Source organism: Hipposideros armiger, unplaced genomic scaffold (genome assembly GCF_001890085.2).
Source record: "Hipposideros armiger isolate ML-2016 unplaced genomic scaffold, ASM189008v1 scaffold_12, whole genome shotgun sequence".
NCBI classification, from domain to species: Eukaryota; Metazoa; Chordata; class Mammalia; order Chiroptera; family Hipposideridae; genus Hipposideros; species Hipposideros armiger.
In genome coordinates, this window is record NW_017731362.1 from 3,630,455 (window position 1) to 3,651,277 (window position 20,823).

At 35.6% G+C, this 20,823-nt stretch overlaps 1 protein-coding gene across 5 annotated transcripts in view; it reads right to left on the reverse strand.

The window, feature by feature from the left end:
- Positions 1-1,212: 1,212 nt before the first annotated feature.
- The window catches only part of DMXL2 (Dmx like 2), a 79,838-nt gene continuing 60,227 nt past the window's right edge, over positions 1,213-20,823 (reverse strand). For 2 of the 5 annotated variants that reach the window (XM_019664865.1, XM_019664856.1), the window contains exons 23-38: positions 17,773-17,951; positions 16,989-17,119; positions 16,357-16,442; positions 15,728-15,929; positions 14,794-14,911; positions 11,204-11,266; positions 10,319-10,405; positions 10,116-10,237; positions 8,817-8,955; positions 8,092-8,152; positions 7,828-7,955; positions 7,221-7,298; positions 5,279-5,370; positions 4,801-4,853; positions 3,450-3,667; positions 1,213-2,683 (exon numbers count right to left, since the gene is read on the reverse strand). In XM_019664865.1, the coding sequence (XP_019520410.1) occupies positions 2,474-2,683; positions 3,450-3,667; positions 4,801-4,853; positions 5,279-5,370; positions 7,221-7,298; positions 7,828-7,955; positions 8,092-8,152; positions 8,817-8,955; positions 10,116-10,237; positions 10,319-10,405; positions 11,204-11,266; positions 14,794-14,911; positions 15,728-15,929; positions 16,357-16,442; positions 16,989-17,119; positions 17,773-17,951 (1,967 nt within the window). In that variant the 3' untranslated portion in view covers positions 1,213-2,473. Of the gene's footprint in view, positions 2,684-3,449; positions 3,668-4,800; positions 4,854-5,278; positions 5,371-7,220; positions 7,299-7,827; positions 7,956-8,091; positions 8,153-8,816; positions 8,956-10,115; positions 10,238-10,318; positions 10,406-11,203; positions 11,267-14,793; positions 14,912-15,727; positions 15,930-16,356; positions 16,443-16,988; positions 17,120-17,772; positions 17,952-20,823 lie in introns of those variants that run through there. The other 3 variants (XM_019664883.1, XM_019664873.1, XR_002126483.1) reach the window with 2 other exon arrangements.

Genomic DNA, 20,823 nt, shown 5'->3' on the forward strand with positions numbered 1-20,823 from the left:
TGACTGAATCCTGAAATCCAAGAAGCAAACAGAACACCTAATTACCTGAATCCTAACAGGCCTTCTCCAAGGCACGTTATATTGAAGTTGTCAAAAATTAATGACAAAGAGAATTCTCAAGGCAGCCAGAGAAAAGAAGATGGTAACCTATAAAGGAAAGCCCATTAGATTATCAGATTTTTCAGCAGAAACTCTATAAGCCAGGAGGGAGTAGAATCAAATATTCAAACTATTAAAAGAGAATAGATATATCCTGCAAAGTTATCCTTTAGCTATGAAGAAGGAATAAAGAGCTTTCAGATATTCAGAAGCTGAGGGTATTTTTTACCACAAGGCCTGCATTACAGGAAATATTGAAGGTAGTTATTCTACCTGAAATAAAAAGACAAACGGATACAAAACTATGAGTAAGACTAACAGACAGGCAGAAGCAGGAAATGGAAACCCCTACACATAATAGGGCATTATACACTTAAACATAACATAAAGGGTAAAGAAAATAAAAACATAAAAAGAGAAGAAGAGAACTTGCTACTGCAACTCAGAAATGAACTCACAGCATAAATAGGGATAATTTGGGACAAAACAAAAACATAAAAGGGGCAGGAGTAAAGGATTGAATTTGCAAAGGGGAATGGAGATAAGATGCATAATGAAGAAAAAGGACTACATATATATGCAAAATGTTAATATGGGAAACTATGTGGTAAGGGAAGTAAATGGAACCTCTCTGTGGTATTGGCTCAGGTTTTTTTTGTAAACCTAAAACTGTTCTAAATTTTTTAATTTTTAAAATTAGTGTGACATGGCAGATTACTGTAAAGTAATAGCTTAAAGAAGATGGCAGCTACCATAAAGATAGTCTTTTAATTTCAGTTTCAAAATTCTATTTTACAGATTCCAACTGAATCAGCTGGTGCTGTTTTAGAGTAATATATACAATGATGGAGAGAATGCAACATATACAGGTTATTGTATACTAAAACTGTGGTAAGTGGTATGTTTGCAATTTTTGTCAAATTTGTGTCCCATGTATTCAGCCATCCTCACTCCTTTTCCCCTCACCACTCCACATAAGCACTATTCCCAGCTCAGCTCCTTCACTAGTGTCAGCACCAAAATCAGTGATTCTATAAACGAAAAGGTACGATGAAGTTACTTCTCATCCAACTAAATCCCAACTGTTTAAAATATTATCAAAGAATGTCAGACCAAACTAAGGTAAAACTCTAACAAATAACATTTATTTTTCCTTTACATATATATTTCACAGCCTGAACATCACATTGCCTTCCGAAAAAGGTGCTTTTATGCCATTATATTTTACTATTTACCGCACAGGCATTAAGCATTCTCATTAAGATGATGAGACAATTTGCTGGTAAACATTTAAACACACAGACATTGATTTCAATATCGCAACATATTTTTGGTCATAACCAAGGAGGTACATCAAAATATAACAACAATGGCTAATATCTTATAAGCAAATAATATTTAGCTCTGCACTGTTTATACAATAGGCTGTGGTAATAAATAGTATCACCAATCTCATCCACTATTAACTGGCCACAAAAAGCCTAACATTCATTTTAATTGTGATATGAAATGCTCTATTGGTGTGGTTCCAACATAGCCTTACGATGTTGTGGGTGTTTAACCTTGAATACATGAAAGAAAAAGTACTACACTGAACTAAGAAAAGAAAAATACTAAACTGGTATGCTCTGGTTAACTACAAACATGTCATGTTCACGTATTACATTCCTAACATAAAGGCAAATGTTTAAATAGAAAAACTAGCAGTCCAAAAAATGTCAATGTGCAAGATGTGAGGAAAACACTGCATTTAAATTTGCACTCATTTGCAAGTTACAGTACTAGCTCAGTTTAAACACTAACAGGAAAAATATTCAGCAAGAAAAAGTGGAAATGACCTCTCTCGGCAATGACCTCTCTTGGTGGAGAACTAGTCACTGCACACTGCTCCACTGTTTAGAAAGTGTTTCTGGTAATCTAGAGCGTCTAACACCTTATGACTATCCTTCGTTCAACAAAGGAGACTGCAGGCATGCTTCGATCAGTGGTAAGAATAGGAAGAAAAACCTGAATCAGCAACATTTTCTTCCTTAGTTCGGTATACGGGTCCTTCTCATTATTATAACTTACTAATAATGTTTTCTGAATCAGGTTTACTAAACGCTATAAAGAATAGCTACCCTTCATACAATACTAGGTTTGATTTTTTTAAGTATGTCAGCATGATAAAAGGTACATGCACAGTCATTCTACCAACAGATACAGGCAATACTCAGCATACCACTCAGCTTGAATCACGTTCAAATTCTACACAGAGATTCTCTGTAGTGTTTTCAATGTGTTAACTGCTTGGAAAGCAGAAATTGCCTAATAACCACTGCAGTATGTTTTCTTAATTGAAATGTTTATAAAAATAAAGTCCGAATCTGTAAGTCTATAGAATGTCAAGAATTCGATTAGAGATGTTAAAAGCATTGGGCAAAACCCTCGTTTTCAGTGTGCCGTCTGCCCCACAGGAGAAGATCCGATTGCCCTGGGTGATGTCAATCTGCATGACTCCAGCCCCAAGGTTTCTGAATATGGACTGTTTAGCATGTTCATTTTTAAATGAATGAATTAGACCATGGCCTGTCAATCTCCAAACCTAATTTAAAAGAAAAACAGAGTGAAAACAAAAAGTGTTAAGTCATTTAAAAAAAAAAAGAGAAAGACCAAAAAGCAAAAACATGACCTTCACTTTTATTCCCTTGGCCCAAATGATCACATTATAGCCCAACTTTCCCAACCACTGACTCTTTCCTAACAGCTTATCTGACTGGAAATAATATCATTCAGATATTAATTTACTGTCCTTATACTTCACTGTCCCTTCTTTCAAATTTCTCTTCATGTTCTCTTGTAATTACAAATGGGATATTTGTGGTTAATATAAAATTCAATTAAATACTTAAGTTAATTCAATTAAATGTTCCTAATGCTAAGCTAGGCCCTGGGCAATATAAAAGAACACCACCATCTCAGTTATCGAGAAACCTTGCCTCAACTATACAAAGCAGAGTCAGGTACTAAGAAGCAGAGGTGGTGAGAGGGAAGGAAGTGCTGAGAAGCAAAATTAATGTCACCAAAAAAGCCGTGCCTTAATGAAACTCATACACTTTACTCAAAACAGTCCTTTAAGGCTTTTTCATAACCTGAGTGTCTAATAAAGTTGCTTATCTGATTTTCTGGACCATAACAGTTTAGAAAGAACCACACGGAAGGAAGAGTATCAAGAGACATTCAACACCTCCACAAAGCTTTACTTTATGCCTCATTTCAAAGAGCACAGTGGGGTTTTTCTTCCCAATCAGTCTTGACAACAGATCAAGATAATACATAACAGCACATTCCCACCTCTTGTACCAACTCACCTTTATGTTCCCTTCAGCTGACCCTGTAGTAAAAAATTCTTCACAGGGATCCAGAGACAGCGCCTTAATGGCTGAGTCGTGTGCCTGGAACGTGTGGATCAGCTGCCTCTGCCTGATGTCTAAGATGCAGACATATCCTTTCCTACCTCCAGATATGAGGAGTTGATGTTTTGGTGCATACTGGAGTACCGTGGCACCATGATCATGGCATGCGAAACCTGAAGAAGAAAAACAAGAGTCATTTCCCCAAAAATTTCTATCTTGGCAATTCTGATAATATTTAAATAATATAGAAATTACTGACACTTTTTTCATTCTAATTTCTATAATCATATGATCAAAGTATTAAAGAAGATCCAAGCCAATGACAGACAAAACTATTCTTACCCACAATTTTAATATGAAAACACACACACAGGAAGTTTAAACTTTAAGCTCAAACTAAGTTATGCTACTACATAAGTAGTATGCAGAAACGCAAGTACAGAGGCGACCAAGCTTCTCAAGCGCACGCTCAGCCACCAATGACAAGTACTTCCCCTCTCCTAGTTCTTGCCCACATATACAGCCTCATCAAAACTTCTCAGGTAAGTAACTGAAACTCAAGTACACCAGTGTGCAAATGACCAGCTACAATTTAAGGAGTTATCCTTCCAAGGATTCTCTCCATTTTAATATGATTATTTCATAAACTACTATGTGGCAAATCTTTAAAAGATATTAACAGTTATTCACATAAAAAAGAATTGTGCAATCAAATAAAATTGGGAAATAACTACAGCTTTCAAAATGCACCTCATCATAGTAAAACACTGAAATCTTTCTGTAAAAAAATCCACCCAGCTTTGTTCAGCCCAAACTTATTGGATGGAGCACTCTTTCAGCACCTTTATGTGGAAGAGGGATCTTTAGGATACCAATTTGGAAAATACTATCTTAAACAAAATGAATACTACTTAAATGGCATTGTTCATATTTCTAGCTCTAACTGTAAGGTTAACTTTTATAGTCAGGTTTAATTCTTTAAAACATAATCTCATTTCTATTAAGCTCAATGAATACAACTAATTCCTTAGAAAGCCTTGTTAGTAACACCACGCATATTACCATATTCTCCGAATAGAATACAACTAAAGACTGCTCTAGGCTAGCTGGATTTCTATGACCACACGCATACATATTTACCTCAGCAAGGTAGCCAGGTATTCTAGTTAACTTTCAGAATTTTATTCATTCCAAATATTTCTCTATTATCAACCCATGAATAAATACTGACTGGATTCACTGGTTAAACTAAAACTAGGAAAGCATTCCTTCATAGTGTTATTAAAAATCACAGACCTTAACTTACCATGAATGAGGCTGTTTCCAGGTGATATCAAAGTATCCCAGAGGCATACATTTCTTATAAAGAACAACAATAAAAATATATCATGAACAATTGTTCTAAATCATCACTAGGGGCAAACTGTCTTCAAGTCAAATATCTTATTGAATCTTATCTTTTTTGTTCACTCACATTTACGTACAGCGCAGTGGCCAGGCAATCATACAACTTATGAAGTGATCCCCCGTCAAGTCCAGCACTCATCTGATACCATATACACAGTTTTACAACATTTTTTACTATATTCCCCATACTGCACTTCACAACCCTGTGACTATTTTGTAACGACCAGTTTGTGCTTCCTAATCCCTTCGCCATTTTCACCCATCTCCCCAACACCCCTCCCATCTAGCAACTATCAATTTGTTCTCTGTGTCTACAAGTCTATTTCTGATTTGTTCTAAATTTGCTTATTTCTCATTTTGCTTCTCTGTCAACCTACCTATTGTCATTGGACTGTCCAGATGTGGCAACTAGACTTGAAGAGGTAATAAATGCAAAGTCACTTGTGGCTTTACTGTGGCACTGCCAATTCTATGGGAAACAAAATGCAATTGATGTTATCTAAAAATCCAATAAAATTTGGTACAGTGCACACACATAATTCTGTTAATATACTATATGCATAAGCTAAGTACAGTTTTGTAAAACAGTCTAGAATAAACATTAAGTGACAGTATAAGAATTAGCTGTCATTTGCATATTATTTGGCTAATATACGATAATTTTTTAAAACCGGAAAGGGATGGTAAAAACATGGAATTAAAGGTTATGCTTTTTAGAATACATAACAAAAGAATAAGATAACAAGTACACGAACTTCATATAATTAAATGGCTTGATTAAGTAAGGGCTCAATCAAACAATTTTAGTGCTAATGACCTCAAATACATTTAATAAACTTTAAGTAATAATATAAATCATAATAAACAACAACCCAAGGAGGAAAACTTGCATAACCATCTAGTCTTCGATTGTAGTATAACGGACTTAAGTCAAATTAACTTGGTTACCATCCATGTTCCTTACCATCTCTGTGTTCCCTGCCCTCACCCCCAGGTGAAGAGCTTTAGTAATTACAAAAACAAGATCCAAGTGGGCTGCAAATAATCCAGAGGTTTAAGGCTGTCCCAAACAGTTCCTGAGGGTATTCCAGTACTGTGGGAAATCATTAACTGTGCCAGGAATGACTTTTCTTGTTGGATCTATTGGGTGAGTAGAAGCTGAGGACTGAGTGAGGACCAAGAAGGAGGATGTCAGGGTATTTTAATATAAAACAGACATTTTCTGTTTGAAATGATCATGGTATAGATCTGACTGAAGGTAAAAGGATAGATTCAAGATCACTTCCATTTCTGTAAAGACTTTATGATACAGTCTGTAGTGTACTAATTTAAGAGAAATATCTTGTTCCACATATGTAAGAACATGTGCATAGCCTAGAAAAGAAAATTTAAAAGTATCTGGGAATCTACCTTAAATCCTGGAGGTTCAGGACTTTCTATAAAATGAAAATATATGAAGCCAGAAGTTCCTCATAGGATAGCATCGTCTTCCACCTCTCCTCTGCCCCATCCTCACCCAGTGAAGATATGCTTGCCTCCATCACCAAATGTTTTAATATGATTTGGATTAATGAATGAAGTGGCCTATTGGGATTGGTTATTTTATAATGTAGTAAACAAAATTCTGGAGCAAACTGGACTACAGTTGGCCCTCCATATCTGCAGATCAAAAATATTTTTTAAATGTTACATTGTTGCTGACATGTATTATGTAGTTAGGCATCTGTACTGAACAAGTACAGACTTTTCCTGTAATTATTCTCTAAACAATACAGTATAACAACTATTTACATAGCATTTACATTGCATTAGATATTGTAAGTAATCCAGAGATGATTTAAAGTATACAGAAAGATGTGCATAGGTTATATGCAAATACTATGCCACTTTACATAAGGGGTTTGAGCATCTGCAGATTTTGGTATCCACGGAGGTCCTGGAACCAATCCCTCATGGATAGCAAGGGACAACTGTACATGGAACCTGTTTGATTCTTAATATAGGTGTCTAAAATGAATTACTACAAAATGCTATCATTAAAAAAAATTTGTTTTCAAAATGGATGAAAGTATTAAAAAATGTATTCTACAGAGGACCACACACAGGGAATGCCCCTGAAATATTTCAAATGTAATGATTATTCTTCAAGCTGTTTCAGGTCATTTCAGTATAAAACTAGGACAATGACGGGTACTGAGCTATGAGTGCTGGACAGAAGTGCCTTTCCCACCAGATCCACCAATGAGGTTCACTGTCTGAAACAGATATTTCATAAACAAGTGGGCTCTACATGCTCTGGGAATGCTAAGTAATACTTACTATGTAAGGTTTAGGATTTGCTGCAGTTTGATTTACTTGCCAGATACTCAGAAAGCCCTCTCCATCTGCAACACCACACTGTTAGAAAGGCATAAATATTAAACACAGCTTCTTAGTGTCCATATCAAAGGTAAAACCATTTATATAAGCAGAGTCACTTAGTCCCCACTAAACTAACATTCTGCCTATAACTGTTTCTGCTGTTACAGTTCCCAAGAAAGTCCAAGTATTATAAACATCCTGCCACTTTTTAAATGCTTTTCACAGTTGTCCTCCCATCTTCTGTAGAAGAATTTAGTAAAAAATTGGAAGGGTCCTCCCAGGTGCTTGATTGTGATGACAGGCACCACCAACAAACTCAACAGAGCTCTTTATCCTCACAGAGTATTTAGTATGTTTAAGCAGATCATTAATCCATACAAAATTTTGTGGATTTATGCTTTTATTGGGAGACGAGGAGGTACATAAACAGATACCAACAAACTACCTGTTCTGCTCAAATCCAGGGTCACTGAATTTGCATTTAGATATAGTTTTACTAACCATTTATTCATAAATATCCACATTTATTTTCAGATGAATTTAGTAGTAACTCCCAAGAACTAACCTTGTTGCCTTGAGAATTAAAATATAATCTGGTAACTCTTGCATTGCCGGCTTGGCGAAAACAGACAAGTTGCTGAGGTCGTGTCCATTCAAACATTCGTACACTGCCGTCCTGAGCACCTGTAAGATCTGAAACACGAAAGGAAAACCAGAAAATAAGAACAGAAAAAGCTAAAGAAAGAATTCCAATATTATCCATTCTATAAATCAACTTCAAAATGATGGAGGCCACTTGCAATCCTTAGGTCATAAATAAAATACTTACAGTATTGATGGACCGGATGTGAGGTCATTCTCTTAACATTATGTAGATTCCTTTTCATAAGCTTTAAAAGAAGATAATAAAAAATGAATTTATTTTGTACATAACAGAAGGGATGAAGAAGGATATGATTCAGGCCAACTCTAATTCTGATAACATTTATTTTACAACTGGCTTATTACTGAAATAAACCCTGATGTGGATTTTCTGAACCACTTAACATACGACACTTGTCTGAACAGATTGTGGAAGTCACTCACTGGTGCAGCCCTGGCCTGTGTGGACTGTGAGAATCCCAAGCAGCTTCACCTAGTAAAGTAATAAAGAGAATTCTCCTCCAAGCGCCCATCCTGAGGACAATCAGGAGTCTCTCCAGTCCTTAGAGTAGAACATGAGAATGCGACCCCTTCAACTACAGTGACGAACAACCATGTTACTGTAGACATGAACTCCTCTTAGACTTTGCTTTACCACTTTGTGCCTCACGGTTTGCTCATCTCTAAAATGATAATGAGGGATAATAACAGCGCCTACCACCTAGGGTTGTTGTGAGAAAAAGCATGCACCTGACAAAAAGAAACTCACGATATGTTAGCTATTATTATTATTATGGTGTACTAACTGGTCACTGTCTCTGACCTTTAGGATCATTTCTATGTCAAAGTGATTTCAACTTATTTTTGAGGGAGTTCACATCCAGAAACCATACCTAAAAGTAAATAACATACCACACTAGCTCCAGTGCTAGTCTGTCCACTGCCCAGCCATGGCAGAGATGAAGGTGGATGCACCTGATTTGCTGAGTAGGATGATGTGCTGGGTTGATAAAGAGTTGTAGTGGAACCACGGTAATCAATATCATCTGAACTGTGAAAAACATTTGTGTGTTACTGTGAAAACTGCATTTTCTCTTAATGCAAATGCCAATTACAGAGCTTCTTATGTACACACAGGACCGCCTTTATTTTTAAAAAATTAGTAAATATCCATGAGAAAAACTTTGGTACATGTCCTAGTCAGAGCCAATTTTAGTACTGTTTAACTTTTTCCCTTTAGGCAAAATATAAATTTAGTCGAATGTTGTTCAGGGGTAATTTTATTGTGGCAAAAGTTGGAACAAATGTTTATTTTGAAGTACTGTTTAACAGAGCTTTTTATCATGTATAAGAAAGGCTATATGTTCTATTCAAGTATAGATATCTCATGTATCAAATTCATACATTTTTAAAGAAATTATGATTTAAAGATTTCTTAAAGTAGGTACTAATCACATAAAAATGTTGAATTTTTATGATGGACTATATCATATCATATTACATGGTTATATCTACTCTAAAGTGTGATACTGATATCTAGTTATATACTGACAAAATAGAAAATTCAACATAACAGACAGATGTTATCATGGCACCATTCCCAAGCATATAAAATTTTCAAGAGTCTGGAGAAAAGCAAGAGTGGGGGACAAATGTGGAGGAGAAACCCCAATAAAGGGAAATGTTACAAAAACACTCTTGGTGCAGTGTCTATAGCTTTACTGAAAAGTAAAGATGTCTATATTTTTATCTGTAAAAAAGGTATACTTATAAGGAGATAAGAAGAAACACTGGAAATTACTCAATAAATGTGACTTATCAATCAGTCTAATACATTTGTGTATATTGCTTTTTGCTTTAATTATCCAGATCAGATGAATTTACTTAATATTGTGTAATTCCTGACATTTCTATGGAGTTAAATGTCAAAGTAGCAGTTGCCAGCATTAGACTTTGGTGTTGAGGATTCTGCTGACTCAAACACTGTGAATAGTTCACGGTCTAATGGAAGAAGAATGAGTAGTTTGTTCATTGGTGTAAGGGGAGCCTTTTACTGGCAGCTAAACTAATTATGTTTGTCTCCTATTCAAATGAAGGGAGAGAGGAGAGAGATACAAATATACTTTTCAAGATAATTCAAATCATGTGCATAACCAAAAAGGCTCCTTTTGAAGAAAATTACATTTAAAATTATCTATATAAGACATTAACCTTTTGGATTCTCTGTCATATTCTTCTCCAATCCACATATATGACTGACAGGCCAGTAGAGAAGTAACATCGAGTTCTTGTACATCATGTGTTGAAGCCAAAACAATCTCATTACAGTTGGCCTGTAAAGCAAAGGCAGAATCAATCATTTAATCACTTGCGCTAAAAAGAAGTACATTCTTTATAATGACTAAAGCTTTTACCTTATTAATGGAAAATGCCATGATCATATCTGATTCCTTATGAATGATTTTTGCCTTTCCACCTGGATAGCCCAGATCAGCTTCAACCTACAAAACATTTGTCAGCAGTTTTAGTTGTTGCAGCACAGCTCCACCCAGAAATCTGTACACCCCACAAAATTAAGGATAAGAAGAAAATGTAGCAGCAGCAAGTAAAAAGGTACCAGTAATCTTAGTGTATTGAAAATTAGCTTTGGAATTATCTTAAATTCTCTGATGCCCTGTAATCAGCCCAATTATAAATATTCCATTATGATTATAGGATACTGATTAACTGTTATAAAAGGTATTTTTATGACATAGTTTTCATTAGTATTTATCACAGTCATGTGTCTTATCTCTTCCAAAAGTGTATAAAGACACTGCAGTAAGAATGTGTATACATAAGAGGCACAGAGTAGAAGAAAAAGACTTAGAAAGACAAAGGAGTCACATAAGAAATGAAACACTTTTAAATAAGGATGATGAGCTAGGGATAAGGAGAAGTTGGAAAGAAGAATAATTAGAAAAGAATGAAGGAGATTGATGAGAGGAAGGTATAGTGGCTTAGGATCAAAGGTAATGGGAAGGAAAGAAGAGGCAGAATCAAGAAGGAAGAAAAAAAAAATTAAGAACAAATTGGAAAAAGTGGCAGAAGTGGAGATGGAGCAAGAAGGAGAAGAACCAGTGGCAGGAAGAGCAAGCTAGTCACAGCCCCGCATCTCCTGCCACGTCACCGAGGTGCATGGAAGCGAAGAGGACTCTCACTAGTTAACCAGCTGGGCAGGTCATGGTTAGTATTAGAGATGAGGGGTTAGCTCCTTGAACTTGAAAGAATGAGCTAAATACAAGAGCTTGGAATACTACCTTGATGTGGTAATCTTCTGCTACGTGGTTTTGTTTGACCTGCTCCACATGCTCTTCTACAGACTAAATACACCACACCATCACAAACAAAACACATGCATGAAACAAAATATAAAGAGAATGAAAAATTTCAAACTGAGATAGTAAAGATGGTAAAAATGAATGTGCAAGGTTTCCTTTTAAAAGCACAAAATCAAGAAAGAAATTAAACTGAGTAAAATATGATGTAATCAGATAAACACAACACAAAGAAAACCAGGCAAAATTTAAGTTAATGTGACTTATACAAAACCTATTTCAAAATAAAAGTTACTTATTTGTATATCAGTTACATAAAAATAAAACCTACATGCATAGGCAGATGCATTCTATACTACATAGATTCCTATCCTACAGAGGTTTATTTAGATACAAATTAAAACTACTTCTCTCTAAACCCAGATTGAAAGTACTGATAATTATTTCACTCTTATTCATAAGAAATATATCCATGAAGAGAGAGTCAGGGATTAAAATTCACAACCATTTACTATAATCATGATTTTTCTCCTTATAAATAAACAAATATTTAATAAAATGAGGCATGGGGGGAAATCACACAAATAACTTGCTCCTCGTTGATGACGGTCATTAGGGATGGCTACAATCAGAAGTAATACTTCTGCTCTGCTGTGGAAACCTCTGAAGGTTGGATCAGAGAAATACACTCCTTTTTTTTTTTTAAAGAGGGCGCAGCTCACAGTGGCCCATGCGGGGATCAAACCGGCAACCTTGGTGTTACTGGCACCACACTATAACCAACTGATCTAACCAGCCACCCCACAATATACTCCTCTTGAAGGGGCTGCTTCACTTACAGCCAAAAGGGCCAAATTCTCTGACCATACCTTCAGCGACCACCCTAGGGCTGCTGCAGCTGACAGTGAAGGAACGGTAAATGTGTGCAGGGTCCAATTTAGCAAAAGCCCAACTGTTAACGAACTTATTTGCTTTTAATCAAGTAGCTGAGTTTGCCACATTTATCAAGTTCATGAAAACTTGTTTTGTGGAATATTCTTATTTAATATATTCAATGAGTAAAAATTTCTTATGAATACATCTAAAATTTCAGCATTTCTCAGAAGAATTTTTATTAAGTCATTTTTTTAATTAGCTAACATCTTAGCACTTTTAGAATTAGTTTGCCAATTTTACTAATTAATTTGCTGAACTTGCTAAATTTATTGATTACCAAAATCCTATTTAATAATTTAAAAAGATAAAACTCTTCCTGCATGAGTCATTTTAATGTTGCACATTTCTGAACTTAGTGACCAGTGTTTGTCTTAACAGCTTTAATTTTTCCTTAATGAAAACAATTTTTCAGCACTTCTATGCTATTCAATACAGTAGTCACTAACCACATGTGGCTATTTAAATTTAAACAAAACATTCAGTCCCTCAGTCACTCTAGGCACATTTCAACTGCTCAATAATCACATGTGGCTGGAGACTACTGTATTATACAGAACAGATAAAATTTCCATTATCATAGAAAGTTCTATTGGACAGCACTGGACAAGATAATAATTTCATTCAAAAATTTAAATCAAAAGGTACAAAAAGGTACGTGATAAAAATTCTTCCTCCTGTCCCAACTCCCAGCCATGTATTTCCCTTCCCTGGAGCCAACCAATGTTTACACAGCATTTAAGAAATGTTCTATTTATCTCTGTCCCACATCCCTGTTCATGGAGACCCTCTGCTGGTACAAAAATATCAGAAAACACACAGCTTGGCTGCTGATGCCAAGAGCACAGAAACGGAGGGGCATAAAGAAGAGAGAGAGGGGTGGGAAGAGGCATAGGCTTAGTTAAGGAAGAGGGGAACCCAAGAGAAGAGAACAGAACCTAAAGGGCAAGACAAGAGTCTGAGGGTCCACCAGGCAGCCTAGACACCTGGCTTCCCACAGCAATCTGAGGCTCTGACAATCCTACACAATCAAACTGCTACAAACCTTATGAACAATTAAAGCATATTTTCAATAAATCATTATGTTTCATAATTTGAAGAACTAAACACTCAGGAAATTGATGTTTTTAGTGAACTGGCTTTCTGTGGATAACAGAGCCTTAATTGAACAAGTATCTTTTATTTTAAATCTATTTTTTAGATTTCTGCATCTTATTTTGTGGCATATGAATTCAGCATCACTATGGGAAATGCTGTAAATAGTTAAATGAAAAAGGAAATGAATTTGGCTCTGATTCCTCTAATAAATCCCACATCAATAACTTCAATACCATCAGGGTCTTTTGTCTGTTATCAAAAAAGCTGATATGACTCAAAAGTTTAATCTCTATAGTTCAATCCCTTAATTCCTCATTTAAGTACACAATTTTTAAGTCCATAGAGAAAATAATGACTGTTCACAGGGCTGACCACAATTACCATAGAGGTAAGTGGGTGACTAGTGACAAGAATGAATCCAGTAGGTTCTGCTGCCCTAGGCATGGAGGAAAACTGAGAAGCATTCTATATTTTACCTTGCAAAATGGAATCATGTAGACTGTCCCTCTTGGTTTTCACTTACCTAAGTGAAATATAATTCATTTTTCTTTTCTCATAAATTTTGTTTGCCATATCTTTAATCATATCTGACACTGTACTGAGTATACTCTCCAAGCTGTCCATTAACTCATTAAATGGCCAAATGAACTGAAAAGCTCCTATAAAACATCTCTATACCTCTCATTTTATAAGGAAGAGATCATTTTAAGTTCTACAGTGCAGTCTCCCAAATTCCTGATTCTTGTTACATCCTGAATGTTATTACATTACTTATATTTAAGTTAAAAATCACCATGCAATGCAGAACCTCTGCCTCATTTGTAAAAGTAATCTTCCTTCATCATGTATTTGATATTTCTGTAGTCTATTCTGTCTCACAAAATTATCCTCAATTTGCTACTGCTTAAGTTTATCCTGTTCATTTCTAAATGCTAAATAAATAAAATGCTTTTAAAGGGCTACATTGTATTTTCAATTAAATGATATACAGAGAATCATAATATAGAGTACACTCATTTATATACTACATTCCCCACACCATCCATCGCAATGTTTATAACATGTAAAAAGTCCAATGGGAGATATTATAACGGAAATAGCAACTTTCACTTAAGTATATATGATTTTGTTTTTTTAATTTACTTAGGGGAGAGTGCGAACACAGTCCCCCACTACCACAAATTATGCAGTCGAGCTTCTCACATTTGGGGAAATCGCAGGGGTCAGCACATCCGGAGTGCAATGGATAAGCCTCGCCCTGGGAAAACCACCTTCGTGATCATGGTATCTCCCCTGCCAGGTAAGCGTAAGTATATATGATTTATCAAGGGACCTATGTCATCTCATTGTTATGAAATAAAAATTGTAAGTTTTTATCTTAGAAGAATTTACTGTAGTTTGGTAAGCTATTACACACAATGTATGAAAGATACTTAGTTCCAACAAAAAGTAAATTGCAAAATAAACCAAGCACAGACTTCATTAGAAATATTAAAGAAAACTAAACAAAAATTACAACAGAATTTTTTTTTTCAAAATACCTCACTCTGCTTTCTTTTCTTCGTGAAAATATATCTAATAAATGTCTCTTGAAGAACTTCTTGTTTAACAAGGAAATGCCAAAGTCGTTTGACTGGAAGTGCAGAAGAATCCCGGGATCTATTAAAACAATCAACATATCACACTCATTTAGTCTATAGAAAACGTGATAAATATTTGCAAATGCTTTTTTAAAAACCTCCATTACATATTGCAAAGAAGATACATTAGGCTCAAAAAAATTTTACACTTTATTTCACTTTTAATTTTTAATTTTCTAAAAAATCATCCCTTCACCTGGCAGTTAATTCTCTAATTTACAGGTTCTCTGAATGAGCAGATTTAGCTGAGAGTCAAATAAATCTCTTATTATTTTAAATTATACTTTAGGTTGGCTCTGTTGGTTAAAGCCTACTATTACCAGTGAAGATAAAGTCATAGAATTTATTTCAAACATCCTAACAACCTAAAAAGCCCTGCTCTTTCAAGCTTAGGAGCAATACTCCTTATCATGGCCGGCTGCCTCAAATAAATCATGCTGCTTACCAAAATGGGCCCAGATGAACAGGTAGAAGATCAAACCATCAATGAAAAACAATGCACTTACTGTTAAATTACTGATAAAAGGTCAGTAACACCTGTTTGCATATGTAGATTAGCTCAAAAAATTTCTCTAAGAGCTCTTTAAATAACAAAAAAACACAATAAAGGTTTATTTCCTGATTATAAAAGTAATGTCTATTGAATTATAGGTAATACTGGGGAAAATAATTTTCTAACCACATTTCTGATGTTTTCCTTAGCATAAATTGCTAGAAGTAGGGTTGCAGGTTCAAAGTTATGAATATTTTGAAGGCTACTGGCATATTTTAACAGTATATCTTCCAGAAAGGTTAAACCAAGCTACACTCAACAGCATTATAAAAGCATTCTTACTTGAATGGAGTATTTTCAGGTTCTAGCATTGCTTTATTTCGAAGAATAGCTGGTCCAGCGCCTACTGAAAGGTCAGTTGGATATGTGTTGATATAGTTAGGGGGTGGACCTTCAAACTGATCCATTTTCTCTTGTAAGATGTGTTCCCAATTCTCCAAGTTTTTAATCACAGCAATACCTAATGGCGATGTTACAGGCAACTCTAAAAAGTGACAGAATATGTTATTATATTTTGATAAAAATGTAGATCATCATCCACATATTTATAAAATCTAGTTTTATAGCCATAACTTCTGAAAATACAAATAAATCTGAAAATACTAATCTACTATCATTTGGATTCATAACACTTTCAACAAACCAGAAGGCGAGCTCTCTAAAATGCGCTGAAAAAATGTCTAGTTTCTCCAGTCTGGTTTTTGTTTTTTCCTTCAACCTTCTAGGTAAACAGTGATTTTGCTATGCATTAAAACCATAGACTGGAGCCTAAAACAAATGAGACCTGTTAAATCTCCAATACAGTATTTTTTTTTTAGTACTAATGCTCTTTCATATGGATTTTTGTAAAGAAAAACTGTATGGTAATTTATTATATTAATTAACATTAATTTTTCAAATTCCAAACTTACCAGAGACTTCTACTCCAGCAATGGGAAAGAAATTCTTGACATTGTGAAGTACTAGCTTAACCATTGCTAAATGCAGAAGAGCCCAGCTGTTCAAAGGGGGACAAAAAAAAATTCTCCTTAATTGAAAAATAAAACCATGAGGGAGGCATAGTATGATCCCTGTTAATTGTTTAGCCCAATCTCCTACGCAGAAAAAAGCTGTTTTTTCTAACAGCTTGATATTTTAAAAGAGGCACCTTTGTAGTCTTTGAAAATAAAAGATATGCAACAGTATATTACACTTACAATATCTGGAAATTACCTGATGAAAAAAGATTTACTACACAGTCACATGGAATCTAAGAGCACATCAATAAATTAATATAAATTCTAACAGTGCAATAAACTACATATTTTTCCTTACTAAAAATGTTTGTGTTTGCACTCTGTATGTTAAGTTATTCTTTAAAACCATATGTGAAATATCCTATTGTCTGAAAATTTATCTCAAAGGTACAGAATTCCTAATCTGAAAACATAAGTTCGTTCTTATGTAAATTCATAATAATGTTACTTAAAATTATTAATATAAGGATTTTCTATAAAAGAAATGGCCCAAAAAAAAGAAGGAAAAGGAGAAAAGCCTTATTTACCTATAGGAGTTTGGATCTTGGTGCTCCTGAATTTGTGTGTCGGAAAAAAAAGCATCATCATCTTCTTCATCACTATGAATGCTTTCATCAGAATCATATATAACACCACTATCAGACAAAGGGAGAAATGGCTGCAATAAAAAGTAAAGTTATTTTTTAAATGTATAATTGGGTTATTTTTGTCCTAACTTAACATTGGGAGGAGGCATGATGGGAGATGTATTCCCTTATGTGCACACACAGCAAGGTGACAACAGTGATAACACATGTAAACAAGGAAACATGTTAATAGAAGGAAGGTGATGATCTCAAAAAAACAAAGCACTGAAAAGCAAATGATGTACCGAAAGAAATTAGACTAAAATGGATCTAGTCACCATGAGTATTCTGGTCCCGAAAACAGAGAATGTGTCATGGGGCCTCACCCCGGTCTGATAAAACCCCCAAATATCTATTCATCTACTTCTGCTCTAATTCCATGCTGACCAAGGGAACTACTGATAAGCTTAGAAAGTAGATACAAGTTACAAGTATTCCAGTCACCAGAAAAGCATGATGTTAATCACATGTTAATAAACTGACTTCTAATTTATACCTAAATCCCACATGATTTTACTTTGCATGATCCATATCAAGTATTTGATCATCCCTGAATGACTATTTAGTTTCTAGACTTGAGAGAGTGCATGTCTAAGCTATGGTGACTCAATCATTCCTCTGTGATGTGGATACAAGAGTTAAAAAAACAGACACACTTAAAACTTGCATTCCTCATGCCCCTTACCTTTGCAACAAAATAATCCCACATACTAAGTTCAGGAGGAATAAATTTTTCTTTGTAAGATGGTCTTTCTGCAGGCACTGGTGGTGGGGTAGCATCTTTCACAGGCCTTCCAGGGACCAGCATTCGCATGTTAAATCTCCTACGGTGTTTATCTATGTCTTCAGAAGGAACAGGAGGTGCTGAATAGATGGAAGAAAAAAAATTAGCATTTGTTTTCCATTACTAATTCAAAGAGTTAACCTTTCTTTTCATCCTACTCTTGCCATGGTTTAGTCCATACTAAATTACTTACATCTGTGCTTCTAAACACTTCTAGTTACTGCATCAGTTTCCCAGCCATCATGGCAGAGATGCAGATGAGGACAGAGCATAAAAGGATATGTGGCCATGAAGCAGTCTTCATGCAATACAGAAAAGGATGAAAGTAATTCTAGGTACAATGTACTAAATAAATGGTATATTCAACAAGTTGTAAGTAGAGTGCTGAGTGATTATTTATGTTCAAGAAAGATTCACTGAATATGTAGAATATAAAGCATGCCTTAAAAAGAAGGGCAGAAGCTCAGTGTGAAAAAAGAAAGAGGCAACACAAACAAATGATCAAAGATTTAGGTTAAAGAGGAGTAGTAAACTACTTTTGCTAGACAGGCCTCAGGAGGGCAATAACGACCACAATCCAGAGGTAGGCCAGGAACAGCTTGTGGAGAGGAGGCCGGGAGCTTCTATGGGCATTCTCATGAAAGCGCTTAAGCTCGTCACATGATGAGGCATGATGTGCTTGATCAATAGAGAGGAAGATGGACAAAGATGACAGAAGGGCCCGAATTAGTATGGTGGGTGGTAAACACTGAGAGCAAGGGTTAGATACAAGGAATACATAAAAGAAGCATCAAAAGGATTCAGGAACTCATTGGATATGGGAGGGCCAGAAAATAGAAATCAACCACTCCGCTCTTAAATTTCCCACCACAGAAAATGACAATTCTATCTCAACTCCTTTCTCCCACACCCCACACAATTCACAATCTATCAGCAACAACCTCAAATTATATCCAGAATATACTGCTTTTCGCTCTGCCCATGACTACCACAGTAGGCTAAATCACCTTTAACTTTTTTTCTAATTGAGGCAAAATGTACATAAAATTAACCATTTTAAAGTGTACAATCAGTGGCATTTAGTACATTCACACTGTTGTACAACCACCATCTCTATCTAGTTCCAAAGCATGCTCATCGCCCCAAATGAAAACCCCATATCCATTAAGCAATCACTCCCCATTCCTCCCTCCCTCTATCTAGCCCATGGCAACCACCAATCTGCTTTCTGTCTCTGGATTACCTATTCTGGATATTTCAAACAAATGGAATCATACAACATGTGACTTCTGTGTCTGGCTTCTTTCACTTAGCATATTTTTTAAGTTCATGCTGGTTGTAGCATGTATTCATTCCTTTTTATGGCTGAGTAACACTCCCTTATATATGCATACCACATTTTGTGTATCCATTTTTTTGTTGTTGTTTAACCCATTTACTTGATGATTGACATTCGGGTTAATTCCAGTTTGGAACTATTGGGTTGTTGGAAAAGTTATGACGCATTTTTTCTACCGTATTTGCCGGCGTATAAGACGATTTTTTGGCCCTGAAAAATATGCCTCCAAGTGGGGGGTCGTCTTATACGCCAGGTACACTTCAGATAGACTGCCCATAGTGCTTGCCCCGTGCCATAGTGGCCTCCCGATGCCCGCCCACTTCATTCCACATACCGTTCAGGCATCAGCAGCGCTGCTGGGTGTATGCTCGGCTGTTATGCGATTTTGCTGTTATGCGATTTTACCACACTCGCAAAATCGCACACAGCCGACCATATAACAAACTCTGTATTTTGAGTGGAAATGTTAGGGGGTCGTCTTATACGCCCAGTTGTCTTATACGCCAGCAAATACGGTATGTTTTCCATTGCAAAAATGCGTCATGACTTTTCCGACAACCCAATATTATGAATAAAGCTGTGTACAAATTTATTTACAAGTCTCTATGTGAATCTATGTTTCATTTCTTCTATGTCAATAATTAAAAGTTGAATTGTTGGGACACGGGGTAAATGGGTCACATGGTAAATTTATAAGAAACTGTCCATTTGTTTTCCAAAATAGTTATACATTTTACATTCCCACAAATGGGAGTTCCATTGCCAACACTTCTTGTATTGCCACTCTTTTTCAGTTTTATTGAGAAATACTTGCCATACATCACTATATAAGTTGAAGGTGTACAGCATGATGGTCTGATTTACACAATTATGAAATAATTAAATCCATTCATTGTTGATGGTAACCCACAATTATCTTTTAAGTGGACTATTACAACAGCCTTCCACCCAGACTCCCTTTTATTGTTGCACAGTCTATTGTCCACACAAGCAGCTGAAGCAGGTCTTTTGAAAACTAAAATCAGATTATGTCACTCCTCTGCTTAAAACCCTCCAGTAGTTTCCTATCTTTCTTTGGAACAACAACTAAAATCTTTACCATAACCCATGAAACTCTAAATGACCTTGCCCCCAACGATTTAGCTTACTTATCTCTGACCACACTCTACCACTCATGATAGCCATTCTAACCTCCTTTGCAAAAATTCAGCCCTACCTCATGACGTTTGCCCTCATTGAGCCATGTTCCTGGAATGCTCTACATGCTGTGATCCTTGACTTCCCTGACTCTATTCAAGTGCTATTATTCAAGTGCTATCTAATCAGAAATGTGTCTTCTGACCACCCTAACTAAACTGTCCCCATCCCCTCTGCCTCATCACTCTCCAGTTACCGTATTTTGCCATGTATATTGCGCCCCTTTTTGCCCAAATTTGTGAGGGAAAAAATAAGAATGTGCATTTTACATGGGTAGTACTAATTCTGTATCTATATAAATGTTTCTAATTCTTTTATTTATGCTTATGAGTTAAAAGCATAACTCTAGAAATCAATAATGATATTGGTATGCAAAATCATACCCTGGAATATGATAATCAGTTTTGTTGAACTTA